Consider the following 12,267-nt stretch of genomic DNA (forward strand, 5'->3'; position numbering starts at 1 on the left):
AAATATTCAAAGAGTGTGTTCCGGCAAATCCCTTGTCAGCTATGTTCCACTTTCTTAGTGCAAAGTTTAATAAATGGATCATGGCCGTTAGATTATTAGCAAAAAAATCACCTTGTCAGCTATGTTCCACTTTCTTGGTGCAAAGTTTAATAAATGGATCATGGCTGTTAGATTATTAGCAAAAAAGAATGACTAACAAGCCAAAAATCTGATAACTATTTCAACGATTATGGATCTCAGGTTCAAACTACGACTAACATTCATCGTTGTTGGATTCTTCGTTAACAATTCAATGACTAATACGCCAAGAATTCACCGACTACTACGCCAAGAATCCAACTAATATTCCAACGATCATGTTCATGGTATGAGCCGGTCCGTACTTCCCAACTAAAATTATTTAAATCTATAAAAACATATATTTTTTATGAGAAGGCACAGATGACAACTAATGAATTCTGAGAGTTCATGAGCCATACTTCCCAACTTTGGCAGCAATAAGAGACAGGACAGCAACGCAGCAAAACACGAACATCTAAGAAGCGTCTAGAAACTCGAATGAATTCCTCCAAGAAGCGTCAACGGTTAAGTTTGAGAAATTATGATTGACAAGCAAGAACACTATCCAGTCTGACACATTAAAAGTTTGAAACTTTTCAGTAGGAGAAACTGAGTTAATAACAAAAACTTAATGCTGAACAAATCCCTCTGATCTTATTTCAAATTTGCCAATGTGATCTGAAGCATAGCTTCCTTTTGTAAGATAAATAGAAGTTGCATCAGGGAAGATGGCATCTTCACGAACATCTATAGGCCTTTTAAACAAAACACTAGAGCTTCAAAGGTTTAAGAATTCATAAATAGCTCAACCAATTTGTTTAAAGATGCTACATAGTTTATTTAACCCGTTTTGCTCACAAGGGCTACTACAGTGGACACTCGAGATTATTCATTAATCCTTCGTGATACATGGTTATATGAATATATTGATATGTGAAAGAGTTGCACTTCTTAATAATACAGTTGGGTATATGTCCCAATTAGTTGCATAAAAAGAAAAATAAAAAGCAGCTTGAGAGAAAACCTGTCTCCAAGATGGTATGGGCAACATGAAATGGAATCCTTGCAAAGACATCAGTTCCCGGGAACATCATCCAAGTGCGCTCATTTGAATCATGGTTGCCACAGGTAGGGCATACCTCCTTCACCAGAGGTCTTGATTGAGGCCCCCCAATCTCCTTCATTATTGACTCAAAAGGAGATGGAACACTAGTTTTGGTTGTCCGAGCTATCTTCCTCAGAGATGTAAGTGCTTCTCTGTTCCCATTCCTCACCCTGTCATTTTCAACCATCTGCGTTTCCATCATAACAAACACCAAATCTCCATTGTGTTACTAACACGACACAATAGAATACTAACTTTAACAAAACTGAATTAGTTCACATAATAAAGCCACTCAACTGCACTGGGATTGTTGACCAAAAAAAAAATAAAAAAACACTACTGGGAATGACGGTTTAACAAAACCCAACATAAATATATCAGTTAGAAAGGGACCAACCGACCAAGGGAATTTTGAAAAATTAAGCTGGGTAACAAGGGTTTTTTTTTAATGTCGACAAGTAACTAAATTGTAATAGATTAATTTTTCCAGACAGTTTCATACGGGCTGCAATATCTAAAATAATAATCTTATGGTTCCAATCATTTAATCAAACCATTTGTTATTGAAACTTTCCAATCCTTTAATCTAATCATTCATTATTGAAATTTATGAAATGTACTGTTGACGTCCTGCTTGAATTCAAACTTTCCAATTTCACAGCTACTTCTCAAAATTTATCTTTGTTAACGGTAAAACATACAAGTCTGTAAAGAAGAAGCTAGAGGTATAAATTACCTGGTTTCGAGCTAGGAGGAGACGCTCAGCTTCAGTCTCGAGTTCAATTAAGCTTTTCTGGAATTGCTTCATGGTCTCATCCATTCTTTACTTGTCAATAAGCATCCACCTAATTGTATTCTGAAACTTAAGCAATTATATGGCTATGCTTAGTCTCTAAATGAAAACTTTGTCAGGGAATAGAAACCAGAACAGTAGTCCAAAAAGAATTATTGTTGTGCCTTGGCCCGTTCGTCAGTGCGGAACCGAGATTCAGATTACAACCTCACCAATTTCACACACAGTTGAACAAAATAAAATACAAGAAATAAAGACACCGAGAAATTTACGAGGTTCGGCAAAAAACCTGCCTACGTCCTCGGAGAGATATTGCTCTTCACTATGAGAAAAAAACAGTACAAGTTACACATGAGTTAAATCGACATAACCCAATCCCATATCCCTTGTACACCCACTCACAGAATTTTCCCAAGAGCCTCACTCTATCCCAAGAGTTCTTTCACAAGAGATCTTTCACTCTAGCTCTCTTGATTTCTATCTTCAACTCTCTCACACCCGTGCCCTTTTTCTCTGCAAAAAAGGAGCTCTTTCTTCTCTCTGCAAACCGAGCTCTTTTTCTCTCTTGCCAACCGAATTGTGCTCTCACACTCTTTTACTTCCTTTTTAAACCGAAATGAGCCCTCACGGGTGTTTAAGACACCAAAACTTTTTCCTTTTGCTTTTCCTTTTTTTCCTCCTTGCTTTTCCCTTTTTTCCTCCCCAAAACAAGGAAAGATGTTTTCTTTCTTTCTTTAGCCGAAAGGTATTTTGGAGGATAGTCCTTGGCCATAAACTCCAACAATCTCCACCTTGGCCAAGCTGTACCAAAGTCCATTGGCCTTACGTACCAGCATGCACACTCTGAATCAACCTCATTGGTCCTGTTCCGATTCAGTCACTGCCAATGCATGTGCAGCTGCTGCAAGCAAAAAAAAAAAACATTTAGCTTCAGACAGGATCTCGACACATCCTCGTCTCCTCCAGCAGGTTTTCCTCCTCTTCATTGTCTGCAACTTGGAAACTTGTCAGTGCACCCATTTCCAGCAACACCCGTCGAGCCAGACAAACATTCCTCACACTTCTCATTCTTCAGGACCATCTCATCACCTGTGAATCCCATAGCTCCACCTGCTGCAAAACCCCTGCAACACTTGAGACTATACATCACCAAGAGATGTGTTGCTTCGAATACCTAGAGGGCATACTCGAAGTCTTCCGCCACAAAATTGCTGCTACCTGGACCAAGATCATCCTTTCTTTTTCTCAAAGGACAATTTATCTTTTTATGCCCGAATTCTTTGCAGTCATAGCATTGTGGTCCCTTGCCTTTGGAGCTTGATTTGAACCTATTGTCTCTCTCAAATCCTCCTCCCAATTTTCTTCCATGATTCCAACCTTGAACAGCTAAAGCAGTCTCGTGCCCACCATCAACAATGGTCTTCCTCTTTTGTGTATCATAAGACACCAAAGAAGCCTGCACCTGCTCCAAACTTACTGTATCTTTTCCATGCAATAAGGTTGTCACAAGATTCTCATACGAATCTGGAAGTGAGGTAAGAAGTAAAAGGGCTTTATCTTCTTCCTCAACCTTAACATCAACTTTCCTCAATTGATCCAAGTATCCATTGAACACATTCATGTGGTCCATGAGATTCCCGCCTTCATCCATCTTCAGCTTGTACAGCTTCCTCTTCAGATGTAACTTGTTGGTCAAACTCTTAGCAATATAGAGTTTTTCCAACTTCTCCCACAGTGCAGGCGCAGAATCTTCATCCATAACATTGTTGATAATGTTATCAGCTATGCAGTGTCGAATCGTGCTAACACAACGCGACTCCAGCTCCTCCCACTGGTCATCTGTCATTTCTTTAGGCTTCCCATCTTTTCCCTTCAAAGCTCTAACCAAGCCTTGTTGAGTCAAGACATCCTTTACTCTCATCTGCCAGAGAGTAAAACTGCCCTTCCCATTAAACTTTTCAACTGAAAACGACATGTTTGTAGTCATCATGGTGAATAATAAATCTGAACCTTCAATGAACCAAAGCTTCCAACAAAGCTCTGATACCAATTGTTGTGCCTTGGCCCGTTCGTCAGTGCGGAACCGAGATTCAGATTACAACCTCACCAATTTCACACACAGTTGAACAAAATAAAATACAAGAAATAAAGACACCGAGAAATTTACGAGGTTCGGCAAAAAACCTGCCTACGTCCTCGGAGAGATATTGCTCTTCACTATGAGAAAAAAACAGTACAAGTTACACATGAGTTAAATCGACATAACCCAATCCCATATCCCTTGTACACCCACTCACAGAATTTTCCCAAGAGCCTCACTCTATCCCAAGAGTTCTTTCACAAGAGATCTTTCACTCTAGCTCTCTTGATTTCTCTCTTCAACTCTCTCACACCCGTGCCCTTTTTCTCTGCAAAAAAGGAGCTCTTTCTTCTCTCTGCAAACCGAGCTCTTTTTCTCTCTTGCCAACCGAATTGTGCTCTCACACTCTTTTACTTCCTTTTTAAACCGAAATGAGCCCTCACGGGTGTTTAAGACACCAAAACTTTTTCCTTTTGCTTTTCCCTTTTTTCCTCTTTGCTTTTCCCTTTTTTCCTCCCCAAAACAAGGAAAGATGTTTTCTTTCTTTCTTTAGCCGAAAGGTATTTTGGAGGATAGTCCTTGGCCACAAACTCCAACAATTATGCCTCCGCTTTAAAGCCCGGTCATCCCAAGAACAAACATAGATGAGCAAATGTGATAATACACAAAGAAAATAATATAAAAAATAAAAAAAAAGAATCCAACGAGCGAAGGAGAAAGAAATATAAGAATTTCATCAACTTCCCAAGTAATATAGAGATCGTCCATCAAGATTTTCTTGCTTAGAAAAAACCATTGTTCTGAAAGCATAAAAGTTGTAGGAAAAGAACAAGAAATAAATAATAGGGAGGGGCAACACAGAGAAAATGAAAGGAGAGGATCAAGCTTTGTTTTCTACTCTAATTGGCAGGCATGAAATAATCATCTTACCTATAAGCATCAAACAATAATCTATATTAGCCTAACTAGTCCAACATTTCCACTCAATTTTAGCAGTTCCGACTGTGAACAACATTAGAAAGGATCACAATCTCTATCAAACACATAAATCAGGAGGTGCACAATATTAGAAAGGATCACAGAATATTGCGAGGTAATCTGGACTCTGACCAAATCACATAAATTTGATACGAAAAATGTCTCTGCTTATAATCGTCTTTGAGACCAAAGCAGCAGTTCCCAAGAGAATGCGTCCAATTGAACCTGATACATGTAAAGAAAGTGTCCAATTAAACCTGACTACTTATTAGTAGGAGACAGTAATCCAAATCCCCCTTTACCCCAATGCCCCATTGCCTAGTACCACTTAACCCTCCCAAAACTCATCACTGACGTCCAACCATCCATAGTTCCATACCTTGATATGATGGTGGTCGGAGTCGGAGTCGGAGTCGAGAGTTGAAACTTGAGAGGAGATGATGGTTGTGCCCGGTGGTCGGAGAAGCGGAGTTCAGGGAGTCTGAATGATGGACGAGAGGCATCAGCCAGTCAGGACGACGAAGGATGAACGGTGGACGGAGCTGGGTCTGAGAAAGGAGATGACCAGTCAGGGAGAGGGAGAGTCGAGTGTGCACGAGAAGCCTCTGAACTGGGAAGTTGAATTATCATGATCTCCCATGAGAGCAACTCCACCCCTATCCACTTTGCGCCAGCATCTAGCCCATTTATCAACTTAATTGAACAGTAACAGACTCAATGAACAGTAATAGGCCAAAGCATCTCCACTCCAAAAAAAAATGTGCTGGCACCTAGTCTAAAAATGCGCTGGCACAAACAATCTCCACCCCTATAAAATGCGCTGACACCCAGTCCATTTAAAATATTAAATAATTTTTTTTATAAACTAATAAAAAAAAATAGTTTTAATTTCAGATAGGATTTTTAACCAATCTCGTCACGCCATGTGTCATTATCCGAACGTACTATTTTTTGAATAGATTTCCGCTAAGATTTTCAACCAATCACCTAGTGCCACGTGGCATTGTCCAGAACCTCATCTTTTTTTTTTTTTGTCCATATAAACCCTACATCCCTACATTCATCCTCACACTAAACTCAATCCTTTTTTTTAGCTCAGAATTCTTCTTTATCGTTTTCAAATCTTGAGTTCTTACAATGTCTTCTTCAACGAGAGCGTATAAACAGTTGCAAGAGCAGCAGAAAAGGTTGTTGGCACAACAGGAAGAATTGGTCAATCTTGACCAAGATGGAGGTGGAGATGAGGCCTTCGCAATGGAGGAGGATGAGGATGATCACCATAGAAGGCGGAGGGCCTCACATTCCCGCCGTATCATGCAAGCTATAGGTCAGATAGCCAAACCCGGACGTGCGGCAAACATCGATAGAAGAAGGGAAAGACGAGGTAAAGATCTCTTGGAAGATTATTTTATTCCCAACAGCGTTTACCCTGATCATGTTTTTAGACGTCGTTTTAGAATGCAACGAAGTTTGTTCGCTAAAATCATGAGTGATGTTTGCAACCATAATCCATATTTTGTGCAAAAAGAGGATGATTTTCATGTTCTAGGTCTTCTTCCTGAGCAAAAAATTACGGCTGCCTTGCGAATGCTTGCATATGGAGCATCTGCAGATCAAGTGGATGAGATCGCAAGAATGGGAAAAACAACAGTTCTGGAGTCCCTGATGCGGTTTTGCTCTGCAATTGAAGCCCTCTACACCAATGAGTACCTTCGGCAACCCACGCCAAGGGACATGCGAAGGCTTCTGAGGAAGGGTGAGATGCGAGGCTTCCCTGGCATGATTGGAAGCATCGACTGCATGCACTGGACATGGAAAAACTGTCCAAGTGCGTGGCAAGGAGCTTATGGCGACAGAAAAGGAGCCAAAAGCATCATTTTGGAAGCGGTGGCTTCTTTTGATACATGGATTTGGCATGCTTTTTTTGGTGTTCCAGGAGCTCAGAATGACCTAAATGTCCTTGCCCAATCTCCAGTGTTTGAGGAACTGCTACAAGGGCGTGGGCCTAGATGCACATATTGGGTTAATGGTACTAAATACGAGGGACCATACTACCTTGCAGATGGTATTTACCCAAGGTGGTCAACATTTGTCAAAACAGTGCCACACCCGCAGAGTGAAAAAGAGAAACACTTCGCAAAGTGTCAAGAAGGGTGTAGGAAGAATGTCGAGCGTTGTTTTGGTATCCTGCAAGCTCGTTAGGCCATTGTCAGGGCTGCAGCTAGAATGTTTGATGTCGAGGCTCTTCGATCCATCATGATGACGTGTATTATTCTCCACAACATGATTGTTGAAGACGAGTATGATTATGATGCCGTCGATGAATACGAGCCGGATCCGATGAACAACTCAAGAACACAAATCTACTATGCTCATGACCGGACCGAAGATCCTGTGCAACACGAGCCGTTGGAACGGGATGGACGTTACAATGAATTGATCGTTCAACGATACACTTCATTGCAAGAGCCATACTAGCACATAGCCCGCCAAAATGACTTGATTGACCATCAGTGGAGATTGCACGAAGGCGAAGATAATTAAAATAAGGCTTGTGGTTGAAGAATAAAGTGTATTGTTTTTTAAGTAATCTTATTTAGTGTGTTTGCTTTTTTTTTTTTAAGTTTAAATGGTGAGGTTATGTAATTTTATTTGGTGTTTTAAGTTTAAATGGTGAGGTTATGTAATTTTAAGTTTAAATGGTGTTTTATGTAATTTTATTTGGTGTTTTAAGTTTAAATGGTTTTTTTTTTAAGTTTAAATGGTGAGGTTATGTAATTTTAAGTTTAAATTAAATAAAGTTCTAAAAGTAAATAAGAAATTACATAAGAAATTAAATAAAGTTCTAAAAATAAATAAGAAATTACATAAGAAATTAAATAAAGTTCTAAAAGTAAATAAGAAATTACATAAGAAATTAAATAAAGTTCTAAAAATAAATAAGAAATTACATAAGAAATTAAATAAAGTTCTAAAAATAAATAAGAAATTACATAAGAAATTAAATAAAGTTCTAAAAATAAATAAGAAATTACATAAGAAATTAAATAAAGTAGTACAAATAAATGCGAAATTATACAAAGTCTGTGGAGTTAGGATATGTGGTGCTAGGATCTTGGTTGCTAGGATTTCTGTAGTTGGAACCCCCTTGACTTGTTTCGGCATCTCTTGCACGCCTCCTTCGCACGACATCTCTTTTTTCTGATGTCCAAAAATATTTTGAATTCGGAGACAGTCCTACTAGAGACTTGTTCATAGTGTCACGATCTGTTTGAGTCATCCTTTCTTCTCTAAGCATCTCATTCTCTCGATGAAGTGCTTCTCTAATCATCTCGTTCTCTGGATTAACTATTTCTCTTTGTCTCTCAGACGCTGCATCACGAGCCTCAGTAGCTGCAATAATTGCTGCCACAGCAGCAGCTTTTTCCTCATCTGTAGCCTTTTCCCATGCCATGTTCATTTCACCTTGACGAGTAAGTTCCTCCATATATTTAGTGTAGTCATTTTTGGAAGAACTACCTTTTTTCTTTGATGCCTTTTTACCTTGAGGCCTGAGGGACTGACGAGTCGGTTGGGTCTCTGGCACTTGTTCAGGCATCCCTTCCGTGTCTTCAAATGTGTTGGCTTCTTGTTCGGCTGTGTCTGCTTCTGGCGAACTGTGTAGACCCATACCGTGCATGACAACTTCTGGACCGGTTGCCACAATTTTGTATCTAGGGCAATCTTTGACAATTTGCCAACATTCCCATTTGTTGAATGATTTGTTATGGTTCTTTGCATTGTAGAATGCTTGTGCTTGTAGTGTCTATAAAAATTACATAAAAATTACATAAGAATTGTGGAATGCATAAAAATTATATAAAAATTACATAAAAATTACATAAGTATTTGGAATGCATATTACATAAAAATTACATAAGAAATTAAATAAATTAAAATATTGATGTGGGGGGAATGCATATAAATAAATAAAAATATTGTTACCTCATCCGCTAAAATTGTCCCACTACGCAAATTACCAGAAGCATGAGAGAGGGCGTTTTTCCAACAAGTAAAGGATGCGTTGAGTTTTTTCCAACGACCTTGAAGACCTTGACTAGATCTGGCATCTTTTCCATGTACATCTTTTCCATGTACATCGTTGAACGATTTCGTAATTTTACTCCACATTTCTCGCTTATCCATCTCATTACCCGTAATCGGGTCATGAGTAGTGCGAACCCAACATTCACACAACGTAACATCTTCACTGAGCTTCCACGAAGTCATTTTTTTCTCTCAAAGTGTACAAAATATTCAAATGTAGAAAGTGTAGAAAGTGTAGAAAATATTGAAATGTAGTGTAAGGTGGAAGATGAGGGTTAGGTATTTATAGAAAAAAAAATTAATTTTTTAAAATTTTTCTGTATTTTTAAAAAATTTTGACATTTTTTAATTAATTTTTAATAAATTTTAATGTTGTAATTAATCTGGACCGTTGGATTTGAAAAATAATCAAATCCAACAGCCAACACGCTGCCACGTGGCCAACGGTCAAATTTCTGACCGTTGGGCTTTTTTTTTTTTTTTTTAATTTTTGGTCAAATAAACGTGGACCGTTGATCTATGATCGGACGGTCCAATTTAAAATTTAAATTTAAATTTTTTTTACCGTTGGAAATCCAACGGCCTACAAAAACTAGCCGTTGGAAATCCAACGGCTTTGAGGAGGGCCACGTCGACCTCACCCAGATGACTGCAAGTGGACCTGTACACGGGCCCCAGCGCCTGCAAATCCTGTCGGCTACTCGCCTGGGCACCCGCGTGTGTTGCACGCGCCAACAAACAGACCGGCTCCTGGGTCTATCCATTTTGGGCTGGGCTGTTGACTGGCACGGGCTGGGTGCCAGTCAATTGTGCGGGTTGGAGCTCATTCCTTGTAGGCCGGGCTATTTTCTTCACTGGGTGCTAGTCAAACCCGCTGGGCTGGAGTTGCTCTAAGTCGCCTGCCTTTTTCAATCCAATCCATTCATAGGGAGAAACCAACAGTGGTGAAACATTAGTAATTTTAAAATTGCCTTCTCCCAATTTTCAAATAAAATAAAAAAATTCACAAAAAAAAAAACCCTGCTTGGATATATTATTATTTTGCTTTTTTGCTTTTTTGTTTTTGCAAATAAAAAAAAATCAAAAGAGTCAATTACCACAGTCGTACGAGTATAACAAAAGGCTAGTTATAACTTATATTATAAACGAACGGGGTTCGGGAGGTCATGCTTTCTAAGTTTTAATCCCGCCCCCATCCCGTCCTGTTTCTTGTCTAGTAATTTTCTAATCTAATCTAAACCGTGGAGTAAGTACAGTGCCGGAGCCGTGCGGTGGCTGGAATCGGTGGAAGTGGATTCATCTTGAATCTCCATTGGTATTGGGTGAACATATATGCATTTTAGGTTCTTAATATTGTGAGATTCATCTTGCCTCAGTAACTATTCCTTAAGATATGGAACTTTGGAGGTTAATTTCTTATTAATTTATTACTTCATTATTAATGACGTCGATGCAGGTGGCCATCTTGAATGGCATTAGCTTCTCTGGTGGTGAGGGTGATGGTGGTTGTACCATCACCTTACCAAAAGGTTAATTACGGTATCTGGAGCAGCAAGTATATTACGATCCTACATAAAAGTTACTCGATGTACATAAACAACACCTTAGCATTGTACGTCATTATATATGGTCTTTGCCAATGACACAACAATAGCAAAATACCTTGCCCTCTCGCCTCTCTTATTGTACACCAAATACCTTGTCAGCTATGTTCCACTTTCTAAGTACAAAATTTTATAATGGATCATGGCAAGGTTCTAAAAGACGTTAAGTACTAGTCGGACGCCGGACTAAGGTTTAACGCCTAGGCATAGGTCTATGTAGATTAAAGTAAATTTATTATATATCTTATAAAAATAATTAAATTTATTATATAATTTGGAAAGAATTGAAAACTTATTATAATTGTGCCAACGTATATTTTCAAGAAACCATACTCAAGTTGCTATCTCAGTTGCCTTTGCAAATTATTGTCTTTTGTTTCAACTGATTTTATGGTTTTGTTTTTTCTTTTTGGGTTTGTACTTTGTGCTTGTGAGGTCCCAAGAATTTATTACTAAAGAAGAGAATTATTTGGAAACTATTTATTGAAAAAGTTATTTTATGAAGATAGTACGAATTATTATGAGCTCGTGACATTTTTGAAATACATTTCAGAGTTCATATGAATTTAGAATTTACAGCTGGATCCATGAATTGATTGTTGAGAATCAATGTCAGCCCAAAACCATAAGTAATCCACAACCCAATCTAAAGTCCAAGTCCATATCTAGTTTGATGATGTAATTGCTTACAATTGCAAAGTTAGGCAATGTTAGGTATGGTTGAGTGGAAAAAATTAGGTGCAATTAATGGGTTTTGTGTGGTAGTAAATAATCTTAGTTTAATTAAGTGTGTGGTGTAGCTTTCATTTGGTTTGCTATAAATACCCCCAAGTCCCCAAGTATTGTACATCATCCAAGGAAAAACAAAGCCTAGAGCTAAATAAGAAAAGCTTTGCTAATTAGTTTGTTTTGTGAGCTTTCTTTAAGAGTGTGCTCTATTTTCTTCTTCTTGGGATCATTAGAGTTATCTTGGATACTCTTCTTATTCAACAATTGGTATCAGAGCCAAGTCGGTTAGGGATCGTTCTTGGTAGAGCATTGGTTGTAAAGTCTCTTGAAATCCCGAGTATGCTCTGTGGTTGCAGTTTTGACTGATCTTCCACATCAGAAAAGATTTCTTGAGATTATTGCTGGGGTTATCACAAACCTTGAGAGGGAGCTTCTTTGTGTCGAGAGTAGTGTATTACTCTGCACGGTAGTCACTCAAGCTTGTTCGGTGTAGTCAAAGTCTTGCCGATACGATGGGTGATCTTCAAGTTGTTGGAGGAATCAAGAAGCTCAACAACCAAAACTATAACACGTGGGCAACGTGTATAGAGTGTTACCTTCAAGGTCAAGACTTGTGGGAGGTTGTCGGTGATAGTGAAGTTACACAACCGGCAGCGGAAGATGCTAACGGCGTCTTGCGGAAGTGGAAAATTAAAGCAGGCAAATCAATGTTTGCTTTAAAGACCACAATAGAAAAAGAAATGTTGGAGCACATTCGGGATGCTAAAACGCCAAAGGAAGCATGGGACACTTTTGTTACACTCTTTTCAAAGAGGAACGATACAAAATTGCA

General features: G+C 38.7%; 1 protein-coding gene across 2 annotated transcripts; it reads right to left on the reverse strand.

Moving 5' to 3' along the window:
* Positions 1–236: 236 nt before the first annotated feature.
* On the reverse strand, positions 237–5,251 carry LOC103954500. Of its 2 annotated transcripts, XM_009366331.2 has the most exons (3): positions 5,149–5,251; positions 1,902–2,021; positions 237–1,352 (listed from the first exon to the last, which is right to left on the reverse strand). In XM_009366331.2, the coding sequence occupies exons 2-3, from the start codon at positions 1,983–1,985 to the stop codon at positions 1,041–1,043; spliced, it is 396 nt and encodes a 131-aa protein (XP_009364606.2). In that variant the 5' UTR covers positions 1,986–2,021; positions 5,149–5,251; the 3' UTR covers positions 237–1,040. The 2 variants fall into 2 exon arrangements, with proteins under 2 accessions (XP_009364606.2, XP_009364607.2); XM_009366332.2 differs by lacking the exon at positions 5,149–5,251 and having other exon boundaries at positions 1,902–2,040.
* Positions 5,252–12,267: the final 7,016 nt, after the last annotated feature.

The sequence above is a fragment of a genome, unplaced genomic scaffold, assembly GCF_019419815.1.
Source record: "Pyrus x bretschneideri cultivar Hongxiangsu unplaced genomic scaffold, Pyrus_bretschneideri_v1 Contig104, whole genome shotgun sequence".
NCBI lineage: Eukaryota > Viridiplantae > Streptophyta > Magnoliopsida > Rosales > Rosaceae > Pyrus > Pyrus x bretschneideri.

Excerpts from the sequence above, each read along its gene's own strand:
- LOC103954500 (XM_009366331.2), bottom strand. The coding sequence starts at position 1,985 with ATGGATGAGACCATGAAGCAATTCCAGAAAAGCTTAATTGAACTCGAG. Across the intron at positions 1,353-1,901 it reads TCCTCCTAGCTCGAAACCAG|ATGGTTGAAAATGACAGGGT; the intron begins GTAATTTATACC and ends ATGGAAACGCAG.